General features: G+C 39.6%; 1 protein-coding gene across 1 annotated transcript in view; it reads left to right on the top strand.

Annotated features, from left to right (window-relative positions):
- Positions 1 to 27238, top strand: part of POLR1A (RNA polymerase I subunit A) — a 2269619-nt gene that overhangs the window by 792986 nt on the left and 1449395 nt on the right. The window contains exons 12-13 of the mRNA XM_044062330.1: positions 3485 to 3712; positions 8437 to 8691. Coding sequence (XP_043918265.1) covers positions 3485 to 3712; positions 8437 to 8691 — 483 coding nt within the window. The remainder of the gene's footprint in view (positions 1 to 3484; positions 3713 to 8436; positions 8692 to 27238) is intronic.

Raw genomic sequence — 27238 nt, 5'->3', positions numbered from 1 at the left:
CTGCTTGCTTCTCCTTTTCCTAGCCACCTGTTATTTTAAAATAAAATAATTTTAAATAACTTTCTTTTTCCCCTTCAGCTATGTTTACATATCTCTGTGCTTTTTTCTCATACCTATCTCACAGTGTCAAGTATTGCTCTACATGCGACTGTCTCCCCATCACTGATATCTTCTAGTGTGAGATAAAGATGTGTTCAGCTACTGCAGTTCTTTGACTTATCTCCTTTATGTTGTACTGAGTTTTAATCAACTAGAATTGGGTTTGCAGCTGAAAATAAAACTTTATGGTATGTTTACTTTGCATTTCCACTTTAATTCCACCTACTGTACTTGGTCACCATTACTTAAAATATGAAGTTTGTTAATGTATGGTAGATAATGTTAGTTATTTAAATGCTAATGTGTACCAATATATTACTGTACAAGTCTGTAGTAAGGTTTATTTTCTTGTTCTGAATTCTAGAATAGAGTGCATATTTCTTCAGTTTTCCTCCACTGTGGTTAAAATAGGTCTTATGGGATCAGTCCTGTACGCTGGTTACCAAACAGTGATAAATAGAAACTAAAATGTAGAGAAATCCAGTAAATGGGGAAAACAGTTTTGCACAACTTGCATTTTTCATCGACTCACAGAATATGTATCAGATGAATTCAGTCAGAGTCTAGCTTATTCTGTTTGGATGCACCTGTCTGCTATCTCAAACTGTTTACCTCTGACCCCCCCACCTCTGTTTCAGCCAAGACAACCAATCTCACCATTGTAGGACTTCAGTTTTGCAATTGGTAAACGTACCATTCCTCCTTTTGAACATACAGTAGCATCCCTCTTATCCAGTCTCTCTTTAACCAGCCATCAAATTTCTACCGTAGGCCTAGCAAAAGACAACAGAATGACAGACATTTGAGTTTTAGACTTCATATTCATTACAAAAATACATACTAACACAAGTCATGTTATTCTAGCTAATTTATAACCTATAAATGCTATTTTGTATACTTTTTCTGATTAACCAGACATTTGTTTATCCAGCCTAAGGTCCTGTGCCAGCGAGACCAGATAAGGGAGTCTACTGTATGTGCTTAGTTGTTCTAAGATGCTTGTCCTGGAGGAATCTGTTTCTGGTGGCCTTCACTTCAGCCAGGAAGATTTTGAAGTTGTAGACCTTATTGTGTAGAGAACTTTATATATTTTATAACAAGAACAGAATATTTGAAGATGAATCCATCCTTCTTGCCTTAATGGGATCTTTGGGGTTTCTCAGAATCAGTCTGTTGAGCAACCAGTATTTTACTCCAAGCCTTGGAATAGGGAGGAGGGAATTCTGTCTATTGTGGATGTCCCTTTACAACTCAAGGGCTATACTAACATGACTAAAAGACTGCAGATGGACTGAGCAGCTATCAATATCTGTCTTACCTCTGGGTGTGGCAGACCAGTATCATAGCAGGCAGTCTCCAAGCAACTCGACAGTTGTATCAGCTTCTATTACACTAACCATGGCAAAGCTGTAACTGAGAAAGTCAGAACACAACCTTTGAAGATGGCTGCCGCCACCACAGCAACCTCTCTCAGGAGTGCATTTTCCTTACTCTTTGTGTATCTCCTACTTAGACTTCTATTCACGTCTTCTGAAAGTGTTACATGTTGGATATCCAAGCCAGATGTGACTTCTCCACTGTAATATTACAAGACATATTGTGACCTACCATCAAGGTGATGGGCCTACAGTTCTTGGTACTTTCCCATTCATGTTATGACTGCACTGCAGCAGTGATTCTTATGATGAACATAGCAGAGTTGTTTCAGAGTACTTCGTGTTATTGTAGATGTTGGAGTAATTCAGTCATTGGTTCTTCCTTCTTCCTCCCCCCTTATTTTCTGGTAATATTCAGAGCTTACACATACTGTTTTACATATTTTTGCCTGTTCATATAGCACTGTTTGGGGATGCTGATTTATATTTAATTCTATGACTAGATGCTGGGGTTGGAAATTACTTGGATAGGAATCTAGGTGCAACAGCTTTCTAATTTGTTCGTAGTAATGTCTCTTGTTTGAGTAGTACTCCGTAATCCTTCTTTCATCTTGTTAGAGATTTGGAGAAGGTTTACAGGAACACTTGCTGACGACTTTTGGCTCCATTAGGAGCAGAGGATGGTAAACACACACACACACACACACACACACACACACACACACACACACACACACACACACACACACACACACACACTTCTCTCCAGTAGTTAAGGCAGTTTCTTCTGTTGCCCACCCAACCTATTGGTTACCCAAAAGATAAGCTGTCTGATAATTTTGCAAGGTAGCTTGGTTTCTTGTTTCTTTGCTATTCTGTCCCCCAACCCCCTTAGGAAAACATGGCTGGGTTAATAATGCTTTGCTGGGGATTTGTTAGTAGGTGGTCATCATTCACTGTTTTTGTCTCTTAACCATCCCCTTGGTTTCTGCAAAGGATACTGCTACCATTACACTGGGAAATTCCTCATCCATATCTAGGCTCTCTGGTAGATTAGCTGAGAGGGTTAACGTTGTTTATGTGCTGCATGTCCTGGCTTTAATTCCCTCAAATTTCCTTTTCACACTGTGCGACTTTGAGCAAGTCTCTTAACCAGGCAGTGCTTCTAGATCGCCCTTTTAAAGGGGCATATTTGTCCATTGTGCTTCCTTGTTAAATAACCGAAGCCATTGCCCAAACCCAGACCATCAGTAGCACAGATGAACATACAGCATTTGTAGTTTTGGGCTGGAATTTTGGATCTTAGCTGTTTGTTTTTAAAAGTAGTGACTTTTTAATGTAAAAAAAAGTAACAGTACTTTTTTCTGCCTAGTTTTAGTTTTACACAGTTCTTTGTTTTTGAATATTTAAAAATGTTCTGCATCATTAACTGATAAAAAGACTGGTGGTTGTACAAAATACAGAAGTACGAAAATGGCAGGATTTTTTTTTTTTTTTTTTTTTTTTTTTTAAGTATTCCTTCCCAGAGAAAGTAAGGCATATTTTGTTAATGTTTTAGCTGTAACATTGGATTTGTACAGTAATTTAGCCTGAGATTTTCATGAAACACATCTTTGTAATATGTAAGTATATCTTTAAAGTCCCATCTGAATGTGAGTTGCACCATTTGTTTGGACCAGTAATGATCAGTGGAAGTTCATAGCTTTAACCCTTTTACCTACTCTCTTCCAATGGTCTGAATCTGCGCAGTAGTTACTTTTCACCTGCATTGTGGCACTTTATGGAGATTATGGAACTTTATATGTAGAAAACTGAGTTGGTATGAATTCTTCGAGTTACTGATTAAAATTTAGATTTTTATACTTGAATTAAAAAGTGTCCAGTGAATCGTACATACTGTAACACTGATGTATGGATTTCATTGGGAAACTGCAAAATTATATTTTGTACAGATACATGTATATTTTATGCCTTTTTACATTTTAAAATGTTCACTTTCTTGTTTCCAGTTGTTTGCTACCAAACTGACATACCCTCAACCTGTAACTCCTTGGAATGTTCAAGAACTTCGGCAGGCTGTGATTAATGGTCCAAACATTCATCCTGGTGCATCCATGGTGATCAATGAAGATGGATCTCGCACTGTGCTGAGTGCATCAAATCAAACGCAGAGAGAAGCTATTTCTAAACAACTCCTTACCCCTTCCACTGGGACTCAGAAAATGAACATGAAAATTGTGAGTAAAAGCTGATGGATTTCCAAGTTTCTTTTTCTTTTTTTTTTTTTTCTTACTTTGTATGTGTGCTCCTATATATGCTCAAATTACGATAATGCATTTAAAATTCACATTTTGAACCTTGCTGTTGTATATTGCAGGAGGTCTGGCAATGTAAGTAACACAAAACTGTAGTAATGCATTAGATCTGTTTCAGCTCTGCAACCTGGTAAATCTGCTTCAGCAGATTTCTTTTCGCACACCTAGCAAAGTCAGAAAGATGACTGTACAATTAAACACCCCAAGACACCACTTCCAGAACTAAGAACTTAGCTCTGCATGTCCTTTTATTTGTGTTGTTTTGTGAAACCCAAAAACAAATTTTATGTAGACCTTAACGTTTTTTTTTTTGTTAACACAGTATTTGCAGCAGATATTGAATAGTGGTTACTGTTTGTAAATCCTTAAATGAGCTAATCAGTTTAGAAAAAGTTAACAATTGTGTGCTAGGCACTTTTAGATTAAACACCAGTGACACTTGTAATACATTTTTTTTTGGAATTGTTGGTTCTGATGTAAAAAAACATTTCCTAACCTTGTTGACTTTGCTTCCCTTGCTGCATTTCCATGATCTTTATCTTTATGAAGTCTGGCAGCTGACAGAGGGTTAAGGCTGTGAGCTGTAGTTCCTGTGTGCCAGTTTTAATTCCATCATCTCTTATTTGCCTGCTATGGGATCTTGAACAAATATGTTAACCAGATATTGCTCCTAGGTTGCCTCTGAAAAGGGATTGTATGCCCCCTGGTTAACAAATGGGTGGTATTATTGTTGTTGTTATTATTATTATTATTATTATTATTATTATTATTATGGCATATTTAAATGAGGGAGTCCCTGAACTTAAAACATTTGTTTGAAGTTTGTTGCCCTAGCTTCCAGAGGGTGTCCATACATGTTTCATACTTTATTCATGCAAGCATTACTAATTTTAATGTGATCATTTCAAGTATAAGACTTGACATCATCGTACTGAGAAGGTTCCCTCCAGCTATGCAGCTGATGATGGTGGAAGTACAGGATAAGAGTTAGAATAAGCTGCCGTGCCTTTACCAACAGCCGAATGATTGTATGGATAATGCATGGAGTGATTTTTGTACTCCTCTTTCAAGAGGCAAGTAGAGCAAAGTTGTGTGTATCCAAGTGGGATAGCTTTTGCTACTTGGTATTTGGGGGAAAAAAAAGTTGTTGTTTTTTTAACTCAGACATTGCTGAAGTCCTGTTCTCAAATCCTTAACAGGCTCTTTGCTGCAGTCACCTACTAGGTCTGAACATTGCCACTGGATATTGGCTTTGGACTTGCAGGATTCATACATTCATATTAGTGAATGGAAGTGTCACAAGAAATTTGTTTATTTTATTGCCTTTTGGTAATTTTACTATGCCCATGATTTTCTTGAAACATCTAAAGCTATTTCCTTGCCTTCTGATTTTTGTACTATTTCATAAAAATCTAGGCACCCCTGGTAGTATTTATCCACCTGACACTAAAAGGAATTCACCCGTTTTTAGATGACTGCCTGAATGAAACATAAACTTTGAAGGCCTTATAAGTATGCTCTTTAACTGCTTATCCTTTTTTTTCCAGCTTAGAGTGTCTTATTAAGTGTCATGTTGGGCTTGACTAAAACAACAAGAACATAAAGCAAAGCTTGTACCATAGTGCCATGAATTTTATAGAAGAAGAAAGAATGTGTACTGGATAACAGTCTTAGGTTCATAATTAAGAATGAATAGCCCTCAGAAATCATGATTTTCTTTGCCCCAATGTACAGTAGTACTGTGATGAAAAAAAGCCTGCACCACCCCTCCCTTCTGCTCTCTGCCTAGACTTGTCATCCCTTCAGTGACGGAGAGCAATTTGCTTCGTGTTTTTGTAATATGATTGTGCTGAGGATAGTTTGCCATTTGATACTGTTGACATAGTTTCCGTTCCTGTGTTTGTTCCTCAAATTTGATGACTAGTTAATTTTAACAAGTGCATTTATTCATTACAGTTTAACATGCAACATGAGTTCAAGTACATTAATGATAAAAACAATCAAGAACATGTAAAGCCCTGCTAAGTTTGATTCTCTTTTGTTACCAGGAAAGCAGTTACTAGGAAGTGGAAATCAAAAGTCTAACATAATGGAGGCTCTGAATATTGTAAAGGAAATAAATAACTGGTAGTGGGATCTGTAGAACAGGAATGACCAGATTTCATAAAAATGAAATTTGTGGGAACAAAACATGCAGAATAAGCGTCAGGGGGAGACATAAGGTTTAAGGGGACAAATTAGGCGATTTGTGTATTGTGAGTGGGTTCATCTCTGATAATTTAAGTTTGAGCAGAGGAACCAGGCAGGGGTGTCCTCTTTCCCCTTTCTTGTTTGCACTAAATTTAGAACCATTGGCTTAGAAAATAAGATACTCAAATTCAAGGATAATAATTGGTATGGTAGTCAAAAAAAGCTGACTATTTGCAGATCTTATTTTATACCTGGTAAAACCAGGAAAAGGACATTTCAGTGTTGTGGAACATTTTGAGGCATTTTCAGATCTTTTTGGGATACAAAATTAATGAAGCTAAAACAAAGCCAAAAGCTGTAAATTATATACCCACACACAAATTGGTTCAGCAATATCCATATTTATGGGGACATGATAAAATGAAGTACTTAGGAGTATGGATTAAAAGGATTCTGTTGTGACAGCTAAGTATATGTGAGAAGAGACTAAACGAAAGATGATACAAAAACAGAAATCAAAAGCTGTGTTTTATGGATATAGATAGCCAGATACAAGCAGTTAAAATGTTTAGTCCCTTTAGCTTTATATGCAGGTCAGGCATATTTTAAACAACCAGAGGAGAAATTGTGGATAGCAGTTAATAAAGAGCTGAAGGATTTTATATGGGAGGGGGAGACGGCAAGGGTCAAGTGGGATAAGCTGATTCTTCCAGTTCAACAAGGCAGTTTAAGATTACCCGATTTGCAGGGGTATTTCAAAGCTACACAGTAAAGGCAGCTGCACATAGTATAAGTAGAAACCTATAATTCAAAGTGGAAAAGGATGCTGATGGTGGAACAGAGTAAGCTCAAGAAACAAGGAGACACTGGGATTTTGGATGTAGACCATTCAGGAGAATAACAGTAACCATGCAGAATATTCTATTCATAAAGTAGTGAAAGTATTATAAGAACTAACCAACACAGAAATGGAGAAAGGAGATTCTGCCAATAGGGATGACTGAAATTAGGAATACAGAAGATAGGCAAGAGCAAGCTGGAATTTATTGGACAAAACTGGTAAAATAACCAAGGTATTGGGAGCAAATAATTAGCGAGGGAAAGGTAATAGAATGGGAAGAGGCCAGTATTTTTGGACTGCAGGATAGAGATCATCTTCCCTGGCAAGGATTGATATCAGAGTATAGGCAAAGAGAAAGAAATAGGGGGATCCTGAGGGAAAGACCAAAATTGATAAAGATTTTTTGTAGAATCTAGAATAGAAGCTGCTGTTAAAAAAGGAATAATTAGTAGAGCATACAGATTGTTGCATTATAACTATAAGACTCAGAGGAGGTTAGAAAGGATAGGGAAGAGAGATGGGATAAGCAATTCACAAAGAAACAATGGAGGGATATATGTATGTCACCTAAATATGCAACAAATTCTAGAAGATTTAGGATCTTTGATTGGAAGTGTTTATATATGTATTTTTATACCCGAAGTAGACTCCAAAGAATTTTTCCTCAGGTAGACAGCAGATGTTGGAGGTACACTGTGGAAGAAAGTGGGAACATATTTTCTGTGTGTGCAATGAGTTGTCAGACTTTAAGGATTCTCTGCAGACTGCTCTCTCAGAGATGCAGGGTGAGCAAATTGGTGTAACCAAGGACGTGATTTTTTTGAGACATGATACAGAATCAGAATTGCCTATACATAGGTAAGGCCTTGCTGAGTCTAATTATTTTGGCTGCCAAAAAAGCAATTGCTAGAAAATGAAAATCGGAGTCTAAACCAACATTACTACTAGTAGTGAATATAGTAACAGAGATAAAACAGCTGGGATTGGGATCCTTAGAAAAGGGTATAAGCAAATTGCATAAGAAAAATGGGAATTGTGGGAACAGTGCATACAGAGGAGGAGTGAGGTTTAAAAGAAGGCAAGATCTGAGTGAGGTATGTAATGTTGACTGACAATGACTTGATAGATTATAAGCAATGTATAATGTTTGCAACTACAGTTATGTCAGTATGGTTTATGGAGTATAATGTTTGCAACTAAAATTATGTCAATATGGTTTGTTTTCATTTATGTAACTGTATGAGTGCCAATGTCATATGTGATAATTTAATAAAGATGTTTCTTGTTTAAAAAAAAAGAATCAAATAAAACTTGTGTTAGTACTGCCCTTTTACTTTTGCTTGGTCAGGTTTTGATTGTACATGATTGTAAAGTGGAAAATTTAGCATAATGTGAAGTGGCTATACTGAAGAAGCTAGCAGCTACAGAAACGCTGAACGTTTTTTTTTTTAAATACAGAAAGAGAACAGTATCATTCAGAAAACCTTGTGAGCTTAGGTAGTTTACTGTGTTTTGTTTGAATAAGTAAATAAATCCAACTGAAACTTCATAATTTATTTGTTGTTTCTTTTTTGTGTTGTAAATAACGTAATTGATAAAATTAATATCCTTCCAGGTATATCGACACATTAAAAATGGAGATGTCCTTTTATTGAATCGTCAGCCAACCCTTCACAGGCCATCCATTCAAGCCCATAGGGCCAGAATACTTCCAGGCGAGAAAGTTTTGCGGCTACATTATGCCAGCTGTAAGGCCTACAATGCTGATTTTGATGGTGATGAAATGAATGCTCATTTTCCACAGAATGAGCTCGGTCGTGCAGAGGCATACGTGATAGCTAGCACTGATGAACAGTACTTGGTTCCCAAGGTAACTTTGTTGATCTCCTTTTCCCCCTTAAAGAATGCAATTTTTTTCTTATTTTGAATTTATGCTTATACATACTAGCAGAAAAACTGTTATAAGCTGTTTGCTGAGGTTTATGTATTCATTCATTTTTGTTTACATTCTGTTTTCAGTCAGAAGTCAGTACATGTGGGATTGAAGGCTGAAATTGTTTTTGTTCTTCATTAACTGGATGAAACATTGTAGTCCTAAAATTTTCCCATCTGGGAGCTGGGAGCTTTTTCTGCTTGAGTTGTTGCGTGCTGTAGTTGTCAAGTAGAGGCAGCAGTGCTCTGTGTGTCAAAGTACTTCATTGTCATTACTTCCTGGAAATCCCTAGTACTGTTATTTGCAGGGCTGGAGCCTCTTGGATAGTGCATGGATTCATATACTATCACAGGATCAATTGGCTAATACATCCTTCTGCTGCTTTTATATCGTTAACTCTCCCGTTCTTGTCAACTACCTTTAAGGTTTACAGATTTTCTCCTTATTGTTTTGAGAGCTATTTAAAGTTCATAGCTGTAGATGGTTACATAACCTGAACTTGTCTTTATTTTTTAGTGGCTGTTGAAGTGTGTACTTTGTTGCTTCTGTTGATTGAAAAGAGTTTGCATGTATGTAGCAGAGTTGTGTAAGTTTATTTGATTGAGAAGACTAATTTATTTATATTTCCCAGTATTTTATTTTTCATTTTGGCTTCTACACGTACAGCAATAAAATGCTGTTGTGTGTACAGACTTTTTTATTTGTAAACTGATAGCCTGGTTGATGAGTAACCACCTTGTTTAAAATCTTATCCTGCTGCTAGATGATATAGCACTATCAGAAGATGTTAGAAACTGAGTTATTCTAATCCTGTTACTTCCAAGCCTTGTCTTTCTTAGGAACTGCTTTCACCTAATATCCAAAATATAAGGGCAGTTCTTTTTCATGACTACAGTGTAAGAGGAACATTAAACCAAAACTAGGAATTTATCCATCCAGCGTTGTTGTCGCATCTGAATCTCATAGCAACCTTGTGAACAGCTGTGTCCATCCACAGAGTTTACTAGACAAGTAAGGAATAGAAGTGGATTGCTAGGCCTTTTTTGTGCGTCTCCCATTCACCACAAACATACGTATTATAAAGCCTGATCCACACTAGCACTTTTTCTTCTGCCTGAGAAGGGAGCATTACCCAAAGCTTTTCAATAAGTGCTGCCTGTCTCACTCTGTCCACTTGCAGGAGAATGGAAAAGCTTGAGACCTGCATTGTATTTGTTAAAGCAGTATATTGGAGGGCTGTAAATTACAGGGACTGGCAAAGAGGGTCCGCTAGTATAATCTGAATACCATGCATGTCCTGAGTGGAGAATAAGGCAGTCAGATACCTCCTCATGAAGTGTCCTCATGCAAGGTTACATTCTTGTCTCTTGCAAGTCATGAATTTCTTATAGAACAGAGCGATGATGAATATCTTCCCATAGTCATCTAATGACAAAAAGGTGCAGCAGGTATATCCCCAGCACAGTCATCCAAGTGTTATATCTCTGACTGTCTTCATTAGCTCACCTGTGTTTGGGCACATGGGGCTGCATTGCATCTCACCTTCTGTCTTGAAACAGACCATGTTTCCTGTTGCTTCCTGTGAGGTTGTACTCAGAACTGATGAGTCCCCCCCTCCCAAGCTTCCTCATGAGTCAGGGTAGAGGAGGATCCCACACATGAGTTCAAGTTGAAAGATTGAATGACTAAAACATCGAATGTCAGTTCGTCGAGATGAAAGCATTGAATGCATTAGTCATCGAAAGCTGACTTTGTCAAATCTAATTGCATCAAATCACAGTAGTGGAGTGATGTCCATGCTAGCCTTCTTACGTACCTGTTAAAACAAAGCACCACTTTCTTTGTTCCCCTTAGAAGCTTGCGTGATGCAAACTTGATACCTTGCATGCTGGTTGAACACATGAAGCCTTTGTCTTTGAACTAAGTGGAGAGGAAGGTCTCCTTCCCCTTATTGTCTTGGGAAGAGGGATTTGAAGACTGAAAGGTCATTGTCTGTGAGAGGGACAGAGATAATGAGACTTTACTTTTATTTCAGCTCCCCATTAGATGACTCCTTATTTGTGAAAACTGTCAGGCTGATGAAATCCAGTGTAGACTGGACTGTAACCTGTTGTACTTTTTCTCTAAAACTTTTTAACCGTTTTCTGAGCAAAAAGGGGGAAGAGCCATAGTCATTCCTTAAATGGAAACTGATGATGTTATGTTGTCCTATCTCACCTTTATTCTTACTGGTTGGGGTTTGGAACCGATCACCGGTTCTGACTCTGCTGTATACTAAAGCTCGAAGACTTCCACTTGGCTCATGGCTGAATCCCTATCCCATCATGCACTGGTGTAGTTCCCCAGGTCTTATTTGCCACTAAACAGATTGGAGGCTGTTCATCTTGGCCATAGCTAAGTGTTGAACTTTTTTCTAAAAAATGTCTTTATTCTAGTTTTTTGCTTATATAGTTAGTTAGCTAGTTATATAGCTTCCTTAGTGAGTTATTTCTCTGTCGGTGTGCGTGTTTGCACATATTTAGCCATTATTGTGTTTGTGGTTGGCCATTGCTCTTTTTGTCAGGCCTTTCGCCTATCCCGCCTGAACTTTCTAACTGTGTTTTAGAGTTTCGTTAAACTTTTCTGTGGGCACACTCTTTAAGTTAGAAGTGTGTCCAACAAACTGTTGTTCCTTTCCTTCCTCTAAGCTGGTAGTTAGCTTCTCTATTGCCCATTTAATTTAGAGGGCAAAGCTCCTTCCCTTCCTTTTCCTTCCTCTGCAAATCGTTAAAGGTGTATTGTGTTTTTTTCTGAAATCCTTGGATTTGGCATGTTAGTGTGTGGTGTGCATATATATACATATTTACATGTCTTCTTAGAGTGTTGTTTGAACTAGTATATTTACAGTGTGGTATTAGTTTGCAGTTAGTATAAAATGTAATTGTGTTCACTGTGTGATAATGTCTAAGGTTTAAAAGGAATCAAAGCCATCTGGCTTTAAGAAGTGTCAGAAATGCTCCCAGAAAATGTCCATAACCAGTGGACAATAGTATATGCGTGTACTGTCTTGGAGCCATCCGCCTACAAGAGTCGTGTACTTTCTGCCATTGATTTTAGCTCTAGGGTTTTACTAGAGCAGAAAAACAAGTTGATTGTAAGAGGACTTCTAAAGACCCCTTTTTTTGAAACCTTAGAAGGTCAGAGCACCTCCAGTGAGTCCAAGTCCCCATCTGCCGAAACTGACAAACCTGCCAAGAGATCTTCTTCTACCCACTTGGAACTGCCAGGGAAGATAGCAAAGACAGCTCCATCAGAGCCAGACCCTACTGGATCAGACAAATCAACATCCTTGGCGCCAACGCGTTTGGAGCTGAGAGAGACTCTGATTCGGAATCAGTCGCCTGAATTGTTACTGGTCTTTCCTACTCTGCGATCTCCCATTTTACAGAGATCTTGCTCACCAACCCTTTCCTCTAGGAACTCCAGAAGCCTGTCAGATGACGATGTGGACAGGTGGTGCATAGACTGCTGAAGATGCCAACGCTGGCAAAACTCCTGTCTACTCCAACCCAGTCGATTTCGAAGCCAGAGAAGACCTTTTCATCCACGTCGATTCCTCCTCTGAGCCAATCTGGAACATCGGAGCCAGAATGCCCAGAACCTCTTCGGTGCCGAGACCCACTATGGGCATTTCAGACCTGTTGTCTGCTCTGAGATGTCTGGGAGCCGAAGCTATCAGTCAGGTCCGGAGGGGACACTCGGACCCAAGACGTTTTTCTTCTGAGCTTGCCTCTCGGGTCCTCAGCGCAGGTGAGCTCAGCTCCTACGTCAGCTTCAGAGCTGGCCCCCTTGGCTCTGTGGGGTCTCCTCTACTTTCTTGGAACCAGAGGTGTCCATGGATCAGGGAGAGGGGCTTTTGAGCTGATGAGGAGTGTGCTGTCTTCCCATACAGCTCTACACAAAGGCTCTGACATTCTTCCCCCTCAAGTACCAGCTTCTGTCTCTGCACCTCCCCAGCCATAGGACAGCAGAGATTCTGGGCCTCAGGATGCCCCATCAGGCGAACGTCACTCTTCCGAGACCTCTCCAGAATACCCTTTTGAGGAGGCTCCCCAGAAGACACTGGTGCAAGAGGAAGCACCTGGACTCCCCAGACAAGTCAATCACCTCGGGCACTGACCTCGAGGAGTCAGAAGGGTCCCCATGGTCGCCTCTGAGGTTATCTCCTTTGCGGATATCCTAGAAATCCTTAAACAGAGAGATGGCTGGAAACCCATTAGCCCTTCTGATGAGGAGTCAGTGTACCTGAAGGCCTTTGGATCTCAACCTTCAGCCACCTGGGTGTCTCCACCTTTCGACGAACTCATAGAACTAGTTAGTCGAAAGGCATGGGAGTCGCCAGAAGCTATGGAACTGGTCCCCCGGAGGCCAAATAAGTTCATTACAGCTCCAACAGACAAGGAATTTCTCACAAAAGCTGTCCCTGTAATGCTATGGTGGTGCCAGCAGCAACTAAGAAGGAACTTTCCGAAACGTCCTCGTCTGTCCATCCACTGAACAAGGAGTCTCGAACGATGGACAGATATGGGAAGCGTATTTTTTCATCAATGACTTTTGCCCTTAGATCGCTGAATTACCTGACACACATTACGAGACTTCAAAGAGATCTCCTGAAAGAGTTAAGAGGTGCTCTTCAAGGTACACTAGCTTCAGGGGTCTCAGATAAGGTATCCTCTCAGCTATCCACCTTAAACTCTGTAGTGAACTCCTCCATGAGACTGATCCCTTATGCAGCGGATGGAGCGAGTAGGGCAGCGGGTTCAGGAGTTTCCCTAAGGAGACACTCCTGGATAAATTGTGTCACTTTGCGGAGCCTTTTAAGTCTACCTTTTTCAATGCCTCTTTCAATAGTTCCTCACTTTTTGGACCCAAACTAAGAGACATTCGGCAGATGCAAGCAGGAAGGGAAAACTCTCTCTGCCGTTGGGAGTACATTTTTCCATACTTACTAGACCCTACCCCAAGAGTCAGAAGGGGGGAAAAATGTGGTTCAGGAAATCCCAGGGAGTTTCTCAAGATGCAGAAGGTGAAACCTCCCCCAGGAGCAGGGGAGGTATGTAGTAATGGCAGACGCCATCCACGTGGCAGAGGGGGTTCGCAAAACCAGGGTGACCGTGATTCCTTTCGTGGCCGACCTCTCTAGCACTCCTGAAAGGAGGGCTGCCTGCCCTCCTTTGGTGGCAGTCGGGGGTCGGCTGTCTTTGTACCCAGAATCCTGGCAAGAGATCACAAGAGACAAGTGGGTACAAAGCATAATATCCAGAGGTTACTCCATACCTTTTTGCCTTCCCATCCCAAATGTCAAAAACATCCCAGACATTCCACCAAGTCAAAGGGAACAAGCAACTATAGAGATTCAAAAGTTAAAAGTAACAGTTTGTCTGGTATTTGGCAGAGTGACTCTACCTAAATTATGAACCAGAAAGATTGTTAAAATGGTTGTGCATTGCTTTTTTTAAAACAATTATACATTCTTTTTTTAAACGTCTTCATTAAATCACATTTTAAGCAATGTTCTACATACATACACATACATTAATAGAAAAGAAAACCAACCATAACAAACTTTTTCTTTATTATTTTCACACAATGTACATGTCCATTTTTGTAACAATTATTGTTCATTCCAATGTTATGTAAATTGCTCAATTCATGTCTTCCCTTAAACCTCACTTCTTCTCTTGAACATTGTCCTGCATGTAATGTTCCCACAAATTCAGATTTGCTGCTTCCCTTTTGTAGGGATTGCTCTTCCATGTATTTTAATGTCCTTCGTAGTATTCGCTATTTCAATTAAATTTTGTTTAGATTTTGATTTCCATTTTCTTGTAAATTATTTTTTTAGTAGTCAGTACCATTACATTTGGTAAGTAAGGCTTTACTATGCCTAGGTGATTCAGATCCTGTGTCTCAGCTGAAAAGAATAATTTCCTTAGTTACAACCATTGCTCCCCCAGCATTTCTGGCAAAGTATTCTGTTGGAATGTTTTAAAATAAGCCATTTTATGTTCCCAAATAATGTTTCCAATTTCCTCTCTCTTTCCCTTTATGCTTCCAGCATTTCCTGTCTATTTAAGGAAAAATTCTCTGAAGTCATCGTGGGTGATAAAAATGCCTATGCAAATGCTTCCAAGTAAAAATAGCAAACCTTCTGGACTTTGTTGAAAACTTGGTAGCCATATGGATGGCCTCCCAGTGTTTCTTTCTAAATCGACTTTCCATTTTCTTTTTCCAGTCTTTTCTAATCTCCTCTTGGTTGATTTTGTAGGTATCATACAAGATTGTATATGCTATATTAATTCTACCATACCTCTACCAGTACAATTTTTTCACTCTGCACTCTCCTATCCCTTTCAGTTAGCCTATAGTCTGTTATCAGTCCCTGCTAGGGAAGGCAGTCTTTAACTTGCAGTTCAGTCTTCTACTTGGCGTCATCCTTCTCTTTTACCTTTCCCTCTCTATTTGTTCCCAGTACCTTGTTTTCTTTGCTAATTTTCTCCAGCTCTCCCTTGTTCATTTTCTTTACTTCTGTTTACAACCATACCTATTTATAAAATCTCCTTTCTGGCATTCCCATGTTGGCTTAGTTTGTAGAATACTTTCTAATACTCTATAACAATAATATTCTGTATGGTTATTTTCCTTAAAGACCTGCTGCCTAAATCCTTCTCTAGCCTTATTCCTAGAACTCCCTTCCCTCTGTTTCATTATCATCATCCCTTTCCACTTTGCTTTATAAACTTCTGCTTATGCTATTTGTATTAGCCTTAACTGCATAGCTCTAAAGTATCCATTTATATTGGGTAATCATAAACCACCTTGTTCATTGAGAAGAATCAAATTAATTCCATTAACTCTTGCCCACTTTCTCTCCCAAGTAAATTCCTTCATCTGTTTATTTGTTGTCGTTCACAACTTCTCCTCTGGTTGATAAAAACATGCCTGATTTATATGTAAAACTAAAGAACTAAAATATTTCACTGCTTTTATCATAGTATCCATAGCCTTAATCAGGAGCTTTCCGTTTCTCAGTTTTATCTTTTGTTTAGTGTCTTCCTATATGTCCTTCATTGCCATAACTGAATCCTTTGTAGTCCACAGACACACAAGACACCCTAAATATTTCAGCTTATCATATCCCCATAAGTATGGGTATTGCTGCACCAGTTCATCTGTGGGTACGTAGTTTATTGATGTAGTCTTTGTTTTATCTTAATTTAGGCCTTTTAGGGCTATAAAATTGTCTCAAAATGATCCACAATACCAAAATGTCCTTTTCTGGATTTATCAAGTGCAAAAAATTATAATCTGTAAATAATGCAGAATTGTCTTGATTACCCATAACATTTATATCCTTGAATTTATTTGTCACTTACTCTCAATAAAAAGTAAATAGCAAAGGGGGGACGAAGGACATCTCTGTCTTGTTCTTCAACTTATCGAAGAGGAAAGCCTCTCATCTTAATTTTTGCCCCAAGCCCTTCTTATATCCTAGTAGTTGGCTCTCTTTTTCTATTAAAGAATGCAAATGCTGTTATTGCCTTACTCATAAGATCCCAGATGACTCTATTAAATGCTTTCTTTCCATCAAGATCCATTGACAACAGTAGTGCTTTCTTGCATTCTGCTTCACTCTGGATCATCATTGTTCTATTAATGTTGATAGATATTTGCTTTCTGTCCACAAAAACACATCAATCCATATTTATCACTTTTGCCAACATCATTTCCATTCTCCAAACACTTCATAATCATGGATTAAAATTGAAATGAGTTTATATGAAGCTGGGTCTGAAGGGTCCTTATCCTCTTTGGATAATACAGCCACCACCACAGATTTCTTCCAAGATACTTGTAGTCACCTCTACCCCCTGTGAAATCCACTTAAACAAAACCTTCTAGGTCTTCATCATTTCTTTCCCTTCCGAACTCCAAAACTTCCACAGGAATGCCATCTGTTCCTGGAGACTTCTGTATAGAATGATTATAAATCACAAATTTTATATAATCTGTTCTTATCTTGGCTATTAATTGTTTTTTAAATGCACCTTTATTGAATTATCACTTGTGACACAGGCAGTTTTAGATTTATACAAAAATAATCAAACTGTATTAGCAAATTAACGTCAACAAACATTATACTTCACATATATTGCTATATATAATATAACCTAGGAAAAATTACATAAATTATTCAATTCCTGACCCTTTTTTTAAGCAAGAAGCATCTTTATTAAATCATCTCTTACAGCATAAGCAATCATAAATTTATATAAGTGAATACAAACCACACTGACACAATCCTAGTTGCAAACATTTTGCATCACAAACCATACTGACGCACTCTCAGTTGCAAACATTATACCTCACTTAACTACTCAATTTCAAACACTACATAGCTCATTTAATTCCAGCCTTCTTTTAAACCTTATTCCTCCCCTGTATGTATTGTCCCACAATTCCCATTTCTTCATATGTAGTTTCCTCCTACCCTTTTGTAAAGATCTCAGTTCCAGTTGTTTTATCTCTGTTTCTATATTCACTACTTCTACTATAGTTGGTTTAGATTTTGATTTCCATTTTCTAGTAATTGCTTTTTTTGTCGGCCACCATAATTGGACATGGTAAGGCCTTACCATGTGTAGGCAATTACGATTCTGTATCATAGCTCAGAAGAATCATCTCCCTCGTTAGACCAATCTACCCATCCAGCATCTCCAACAGTACATCCCGCAGGGAATCGTTATAGTCCGACAACCCACTGCACTTCCATAAAATATGTTCCATTTACCTCTTTCTTCCCCATAATACCTCTAACATTTGCTGTCTACCTGAGGAAAATGTTCTCTGGAGTCTTCTTGGGGTATAGAAATATATATGTAAACATTTCCAAGAAAAATCCTAAATCTAGATTTTGTTGCATTTTTTGGGAGACATGCCTATATCCTCCCATTTTTTCTTTGTGAATTGCTTATCCAGTTTCTCTTCCCAATCCTTTCTAGCCTCCTGTGATTGATTATTATAGTTGTCATGCAATATTTGATATGCTCTATTAATTATTCCTTATTTTAATGGCAGCTTCTATTCTAGATTCTACTAAAAACTCTACCAGTGGACTTTCATTTAGGATCCCCCATTTCTTTTTATTTGCCTATACTCTGATATCAATCCTTGATAGGGAAGGCAATCTCTAACCTGCAGTCCAGATAAATTCTTGGCCTCTTCCCATTCTATTACCTCTCCCTCTCTAGTTATTTGCTCCCAGTACAATGGTTCCTTTGCCAGTTTTCTCCAATAAATTCCAACCCCCTCTTGCTTATTGTCTATATCACTAATTGCAGTCATCCCTATCAGCAGAATCTCCTTTCTCCATTCCTGTATGACAGGCAAAGAATCACCTCTCAGAAGGCTGTATGATACCAAAATAAAGAGACAGGGCTTTGAGGCAATCAGTTTAAAACATTGTGTTTACTCCCTGTATCCATTTTGTAAGGAACATTTGTAGACATTCCAGCTGTGGCATGTGTCTGGTTGGGCACATTATACTCTGTGATGGGTTTGGTGAGGGCCAAGTACAGTAGTATGATGACCTCTCTGGACCTCAGTGTTTTGTTCTTGCTTATAAGTTGAGCAACACAGAACGGTTTTCTTACTACCTTGGACCCATGGTGATTGAAGGTTAGGTTATTATTTATCTACATGAGTTCCCAGATTCCTGACTAGTGAATCAACTGAGGGTGTTTTATTGATGACATTGTTACCTGGAGTGGCAGGCTTCTCAAAAGGCACTATAATGCATCTCTTGGAATTGAGTTTTAAGCCATGGTTTTGGCACCAAGCATTTGCCTGTGTTAGACCTTCATGAAGGGTGTTCTTGTCTTGGAGGGAATCCAGTAACTGCTCCCAGTTTTCAGTCTTCTCTGAACTTGGTTAGCCGCGAAGCATTTGACATTGGCTTTGACATCTGAGAAGTACCAGAGAGGAATGGGCCTAGCACAGAGCCCTGCGGGTTCTTACTGGTGACTGACCTCTTTGTGGAGGTAGCTTCACCTTTTCTTACCTCTTAGGTCCGATCAGTGAGACAGCCAACAATCCATTGTGTTATAAAGGGGTAACTACTGTACTTAGTTCCATAAGTTTGTTGACGAGGCCTGAGTGGAGTATTGTTTCAAATGCTCCAACCAGAGCTTGGTAGACAGTGTGCACCATTTTCCCCTCATCCATTGCCTTAGTGACCTTTTCAAAGAAGTCCACCATATTCAGTAAGCATAGCCTTCCTTTGGCAAAGCCAAACTGGGATGGATCCAGTTTCTGGAGGTCTCCTATGTCCTTGTTGATAATATCTGTGATAATTCTTTCCATGACTTTGCAAATAAGACTAGTCAGACTAATGGGTCTGTAGTTTCCAGGATCTGTTAAAGGTCTGCCCTTGTGAAGGGGTATGACTGTCACAGTCCTTCATTCATGTGGCACAAAGTCTGTTGTAAGACTATAGTTGAATAATGACCAGGGGTCCTGATGTATCATATTTTAGACTGTTCAGGTGGTGTCCTCAGATGTTATTGGCACCCATTGAGGCCATGGTCTTGGCTTTAGTGAGTGCAACCAGTATGCAATCCCTAGTTATAGATGGAGGGGTTATGTTTGAGGGTATTTTTGGGGGGATGGGTGGAGTGAGAGGAGGGAAAATTTAGAACTGAATTTGTCTGCTAACATGTTCGCTATATTCCTAGGCTTGGTGAATGTGGCACCATTAACCATTAGTTCAGCACATTGCTGTGTGCTGCCCTTGAGGTTTCTGACATAGCTGTAGAATGCTTTATGATTAGCTTTCACCTGGGAGGCTATCTTAAAAAACATGGCTTTGCTTGACCTAATTAGCCCTCTCAGTTGCCTGTATCCATCTAACAAATCCGTGTTACTTCCTTTTTTCTTTGCTGCTGCTATGAACTTGAATGTCCACCACAAAATCCTTTTTTTTCTGAAATCATTTTTGTTAAACTCACATGTTAATTTCTATCCAGATATGTCAACTGCAACATTATTCTTTGCTTTGTAAAGGTCTTCATATAATTCAGTGTCAGTATTCGTTTTTTTTTTGCCTATAAGGTAATATGGACAGAATAGCCATTTTGATAGAAAGGTATTATTTTAATCTATTATGAATGGCATTTCTTTTGAATGCATTTTTCCAGCTTTTAGCTTACACGCACACACAAATGTTTGCTAGGCTGTTCTCATCTCCATTTGAATATATGTCATATTTTTAAGAATTTTGGAAACAGTGGAGCAAAAATCTATACAGATTTCAGGTGTCTATATCACTTCATCGAATAAGTGAATATCGAACGCTCATATGAGTGAATATTCACATACTCGAAAACTGTATTTTGGGAGGCTGTGCCCCCCGCTAAATATGTATTCGTACTCTGTGATCGCACTACAGTGAGGAAAGGGCAAAAATCCTGACCTTCACTGTACCGCAAAAAAAAAAAAAATCATAAACTTCGAGTATGTGAATATTCACTCATGAGCATTCAATATTCACGTATTCGATTAAGTGATATAGACCCAATTTCAGAATCCCCATCTATTTTTAATGTACAGCAAAGGCACAAAACTATAAACATTTAAAAAAATGAAGTTTACTTCTCCATATGGGATCAGTTGTCCAAATTAACAGCTGCACCAACAGGCATTACCTATCCTAATTATGTTAAAGTACATGTTATAACCTTAGTTTTCACTTATACCGATTGCTTCCTGTTCTTTTTTCTCCGTTTTTGCTTTCCACATGTAAAAAACAGTGTATGCTTCCAGTAAACCTTAGATTTTACCTCAATAAAAAATCCACTGGCTATCTTTAAAATATCAACTAAATTGTACACTGTTATATTAAATGCTTTAAAGTATTAAGGCTGTTGGGGAGACTACTTGTAAAATTATTCACTTCCCACAGTTTCAAGCTTCATTTATTTTTCACTAATCTGCTTGCCAGTGCACCTTGAAATGTTAGTTACACTGTACCTCATACATTTCACTCAGCACACAATGATAAGACCCCTCATGATTAATTGCTTGCATCTGCCAACTGCTTATCATTCAGTAATGGTATGGTAGAAATATCACTCTGAGTGATATGACTGATAGGAATATTAGATTCATCATTAGTTATGGAAGCAATGGGACATCTTATTTGCTGATGATCAATTAAATAATCTTGGATGCCAGATGTCATTTCTCTTTTAGGAGTGGTAAAACTTTGCGGGGATATTTTAATCATTATAAACATAAATCATCTTTCACAGATACTATACAAGGGACATTGGATGGTGGAATATTGGTGGGATGCTTCCTATCTGGCCATTGTTCTTTCTGTAAACATATTTGTCAAACAAAGGAATTCACCAGTAAAAATACATCCCATGTATTTAATGTTAGGATTTTTGCTAATTGTAATACTGATTGGGTGGTATATTTAGCTGTATGTACGTGTACAGCATTCTATGTTGGTCAGACTTCTAGACCCATTAGATTACACATTTCGGAACATCTTAGTAATATTTGAAATAAGAATGGTACTAATGCATTATATAAACATACTGCCAAACATTCTACTGCCCAGTTTAAATATATTATTATAGACAAGGTGCATGGGAATAGAAACTTTAAAGCTGGATGGCGCACTTTTTAAATAACAAAGAAAAAACCTGGATAGTTAGACTGGGTTGTCTTTTTTCACCTGGTTTAAATGAACATTTATAATGTTGAATATTGATTGGTGGGTATATGTCTGCTGACTGTGATATTTTACTATTTAAATACAATTAATTTGCAGTTGGTGTTATACATTGATAAAGACTTGTGGCTTAAACCGGTCTGTTGACTGCTTATTGCTTACTGATTTTAATAAGAATAAAAGTCAGTTATCACCTGTCTTGTGAGTGCTGACCTTTTTTGTTTTGAGCTTGGTTCTGTTTTGGGCTGTAGCACCTGCCGTACATGTGGAACTTTTGTGGTTGTTGGCTGAAGTTCAAGGTACTCCTGATTCTTCTAGTCAGCTCCTGTGCTTTGAAATGTTGTTCAAGCATTTTCCTTTGGAACAGTGGAGAAGGTTACACTGGCAAGGTCTGTCTGTGGGCTTTTATTGTCAGAAAAATAAGAATCAAGAGTCACTTTCTTATTGCCAGCTCACTTTTTTTGTTGGCTGAACATGTATATTTCATCCAGGAAAATAAGTTCTGAAGAGAGCAGGATACAACAACTTACATTTCACATCTTCCTCTTAACATTCCCTGATTGCTGCAATATACTTACTTCTCTTCACCCTGGTATGCAGAAAATAATAATTTTCCAAAAACACTCTGCTGTCCCCAATTTTAATACTTTTCTTTCGTGACACACTTTTGGCTGGAGCAGCTGTTTCTTATGATATGTTTGCATCTATGCAAATTTGTCTTGGCAGCTTTCTTTTGGCCAGATTTGACGTATACAAATGATGTGCCCTCTCAGTTAACAAATACTGCTGTGGAGCTCTAGTTTAGTTGCTTATTTGTGTTTTCATACAATTAATGCAGTCTGTTCCTTCCAGTTTCTCTTGTACATCAGAAAATCTCAGGATCTGATGTCAGTCTTCATTTATTTTTTACCTTTGGGATATGGTTACGACCCTCAGAACCAGCTCAGTCGTTAGATGGTGTAGCTCATGCCAAACAAAAACTCTCGAGCTAAGACTCTACTCACAATACCCCTCTCCATATTACCTCAGATCTCATTTGCTGCTGCTGTCACAAGATGCGTCAGCCATTTTCTCTCGCAGCTAAGTGAAATTTTATTGTATTTTTCATCTTTAGTGTAATGTTCTATATATATATATATTTTTTTTTATCCTTCTACTCACTTTTCTGTTGAGTGAGTGTGTTTTCTTACCAGTCAGTAATTTCCAGTACCATTGTTGGTAGTTTCTTTTCCTCGCTATCTACCTCCTTAGGTAACTTAGCCTACCATTGTTGGTAGTTTTCTTCTTTTCTGTTTGTCTGTGTGAGTGTGTGTGTGTTTTTATATATATTTATTTATATATATATATATATATATATATATATATATATATATATATATATATATATATATATGCCTGTTGACACCTCTTTTGTTGGGTGACCTGTCAACATGGCCAAGAAACCAAAAGGCATTACAAGTTTTAAGTAGTGCCAGGATTGCGGTCAGATGTCCAATTACGATGAGCGTTCTTTCTGTGTCTATTGTTTAGGCCCAGCTCATCTTTCCCAAGACTGTGCTATCTGCCTGTCCCATCTTTCAGGCTTTCAGTACCCCGGGCTTTGACTGAACATAAAAATAAATACTAAAAGGACTGATTAAGTCCTCTTTTGAGGAGGCCTTATCCAAAACAGACTTGTCCCCCCTCAAAATCTGATTCTTTAACTAAAAAAGGCCACTCGGTACTTACTTCTCCTTTGGTTCTGATGGCAAAAAAGCATAAGACTTCCACTCCTACTGCTTCCATGGAGCCGAGGCTAAAGTTCATAAACTTTTAGAGCCAACAACGTCCTTGGCACCATCTTCTATGGCGCCACAAGTCTCGGTGCCATCTTTGATACCGATTTTTCACATCCTGATCAGTACCGGCATCTCCATCTATGCTTCCACAGACACTGGAACCTCTATCGGTGCAGAAATCTTGCATAGCTTACATATCCAGGACAACGTATTCTCCCTCTATTGACCCCTTTATGGGACAACTCCCTAGCCCTTTCCTTGAAAGACCAGAATCTACCTCAAGTTTATCTGTCAGTTTCTCCAGGAGTCTTACCGAAGTCGATGTCGTGAGGTTGGTGAATCAGCTCCTGTTGGCTAGGGGTCTATCTGTCTCTTCCCAGACCCCTCTCCCTTATGGAGTTGTTGCATTTTCTCCCAGGATTTCACTACGTTTTCCTCCTCTAATCTGTTTTGAGGGATTACAGCCCCCCCCCCCCGACTCCGATCTCCCTGGTTCCAGTTCCAGCTGCTCTGGTGCCGACAGCCTTTTTCCCTTCGGTTCCAGGATCTGCCTTAACCCCCTTGCTTCCTTCAGGCTTTGAAGGCTCCTGATTCCATAGAGCCAATTCCCCGGAGACCTGACAAAATAGTATCTGCTCCAAAGGACCACCAGCATTGGGCAAAAGGGTTACCAGCAGATGCTATGGTGGTGGCGGTGGCCACCAAGAAGGAAGTAGCTGAAGAGTGTTTCACTGTTCATCCCCCTAATCGAGAGTCCAGGGTGATGGACAGGTTCAGAAAGCAAGTCTGTGCTTCATCAACCTTCGCTTTAAGGTCCTTGAACTTTGACTTTATGGCACATTTCACTAGACTCCAAAGAGATCTGATCAAGGAGTTATCAGATACCCTAGTAGGAGCTGTGTCTGAGGAGGTCCAAGATAAAGTGGCTTCCCAGCTAGCCACCCTGGAGTCTATTTCTAACTCATCCATGAGGCTCATTGCTCATGCAGGTGAAGGGATGACCAGGGCAAAGGTTCAGGTGTTGCCATTAGGTGTCATACCTGGATGCACTTGTGTGAGTTTGCGGAGCCCTTTAAGTCTTACTTCATCAGTCCTCCTTTTGACGGATCTTCCTTATTTGCTCCCAAAGTCAAGGAAACTCTAGCCAGGTGTGAGAAAGATGGAAAGACCCTATCTGCAGCGGGCATATGTTTTTCTGCTCCCAACAGTCCTACTCTAGGAATAAAAGGAGCAGCAAGATGTGGTTCAAAAAAATCCCAAGGGCCTTTTCAGGACACACATGGTGGTGGCTCCCCTCAGGGCAGATGGGGGAGCTCCAATGGAAGATGCAGACCCCATGGCAGAGGTGGCCTGCAAAACCAGGGTTCCAGAGATTCTTTCTCTGGACAGTCTTATCAGTGCTCATGAAAAGAGGCCCAATTGCTTACTTCTGGAATCAGTCAGGGAAGGTATTCACTGCACTCAAGAGCCTGGCGACAGATAACTACAGATGGTTGGGTACAGAGGATCATTGTAAGAGGTTACCATATTCCCTTCATTCTTCTTCTGAAATCAAAACAAAAACTCCCTGATGTTGCACCCAATCTGAGGGACCAAGCAGCAGTAGAGATTCAAAAGCTGCTAGAAAGAGTCATCCCGGAAGTCCCACCAGACCAGATAGGATCCTGATTTTACTTTTTAGTGCCAAAAAAAACAGGGAACTTGAGACCAATTTTGGATCTCACATTCTGAACAAGTTTGTTCAGCAAGTGAAATTCTGAATGCGAACGTTTTCGTTTGGTTTTGGTGTTCTTTTTGTTCGCTTTCCATCTCCAAGGTTTGGTTGAAATTCTGAATGGTCCCGGTTCAGTCTGTACTTCCCTTTTTAGAGGAGAACAATTGGATGTGCTCTGTGGACCTTCAGGACGTGTATTACCACATACAAATGGACAGACGCTCCAGAAGGTTCCTCTGCTTTCAGCTAGGAGCCAGTCATTTGCAGTTCAGAATGCTGCCCTTTGGCCTCACCACAGCCCCCAGGGTGTTCACCAAATGTTTGGTGACAGTAGCAGCTCACTTGAGACTGCATGGATTTTGGGTGTTTCCTTATCTAGACAACTGGCTCATCACCGCTTCCAAATACATCTACTGCTTCACGCAACAGATTTCATCCTACACCTGTTCACTCATCTGGGCATTACCGTGAATCAGTCAACATCTCACCTAAGTCCTACTCAAGATCTAGTGTTCATAGGTGCTCACCCGAACAACGTCTCTTGTGTAATTTCCCTTCTTCTTCACAGGCTACAGAAAGTAAAGTCCCAAGTGCAGGCTATTCTTTCCATCAACAAAGCTCCTGCACTTCTAGTCCTTCAAGCTTTGGATTCCATGGCAGCGACCATCACCTTAGTTCCACTAGCAAGATTTCACATGCAGCTACTACAATGGCTTCTAAAATCCCAGTGGTTCATCCTAACCCTTCCAGTGATGTACCCAATTCTAATCACCAGTCTTTGCAAGATGTACCTATCCTGGTGGACGGAATCCAAGGAAGTTCTTTTAGGCTACCCCTTTGTCCCACCTCATCCCAAGGCCATAGTGACCACAGATGTCTCCCAGATGGGGTGAGGGATTATCTGGGAAGAAAAGATCAAGGCACTTAGTCCCCCATGGAGGCCAACCTGCATATCAGTGTTCTAGAACTGAGGGCAGTGCTATTAGCATTGCAAGCCTTCCAATCTGTCCTCCCTCTAGGAACGATTGCAATTCAATCAGACAACATGTCAGTAGTCTGGTACATCAACAAACAGGGAGTAACCAAATCTTAGCCCCTGTGTCAAGAAGCTCCCAGGCTGTGACAATGGGTGATCTCCTCCAACCACTTTCTCATAGCAACACACATCCCGGGAAGCTCAAACATGATATCAGACAGATTGAGCAGATGCATTCTTCTGCCTCATGAGTGGTCTCTCAGTCCCAGAGTGGCAAAGGAGATTTTCCATCACTGGGGCCATCCTTGCTCCAACCTCTTTGCATCACCCCAAAACAAGAAGTGCAGCAGCTGTTTTGCCCTAATTCCCCCTTGGGGGGAGTCACCGAAAGATGGTTTCCTTCCTGATTGTCCCCCGGGTCTTCTCTGTGCCTTTCCCCACTTCCCTTTGATTCCCCGCTTCTTAAAGAAAGCCAGCAGGTTGAGAAGCAAGGTGATCCTCATTGCACCCATCTGGCCTCGACAAGTCTGGTTCCCCTTTCTGTGGCCTCATTTAGTTCTTCATCCATGGATTCTGGACCCAGTTCCAGATCTTTCGTCTGCCGTTTGGCATACTTTTAGTCCCACCATGAAATCCCTGACAATGACTGCTTTCATAAACAACCTACAATGGAGGTACCTACTCTACTTTCCCTTTGCTTGAACATATGAGGTTTAAGAATAGCAAGTCTTGAAGAATGTTGTAATTTTGTTTTTTTTTTCTTGTGGTGGTGATCCTCTTTTTCTGAAAGCTGAAATTATTCTGTTTTTTATAGTCAGTTTGCTGAACTGAAAGGTAAGTGAAGTAATGCCTAATCAGTTTAAAAGATGTGCATGAAAGAAGATATTTTCCTTAGCCACTTTGGGCCTTAGGTCCCTTCATTTTCCTTTTTCTCTTTTCAGAGTTTCAGCCCTCTCTTATGGACCAAGAAATAGGGAAGCTGGTAATACTGCCTGAGTGTGTGATAAAGGAATCTCTGAAGAAGATACTTACATTGGTCCCTCCCCCCCTTTGTGCTGATGTTCTTCATTCCACATTGCTGCAGTCCTAACTATTGGGTAGTCCGCTGTCCCAGTCGGCCCGAATACCAAAGTATATGGCTGACGTCGGTCAAGGCGCATTAGACTGACGTCAGTACGTCAGGGTACTAATGCGCATGACCGACGTCATATCCTCAGTCTTTTTTGCCGCATGGTCCG

The sequence above is a fragment of the Protopterus annectens genome, chromosome 2.part1 (genome assembly GCF_019279795.1).
Source record: "Protopterus annectens isolate FY-2018-M chromosome 2.part1, PAN1.0, whole genome shotgun sequence".
Taxonomy (NCBI): Eukaryota; Metazoa; Chordata; order Ceratodontiformes; family Protopteridae; genus Protopterus; species Protopterus annectens.
This window is presented reverse-complemented; position numbering and strand designations above follow the sequence as displayed.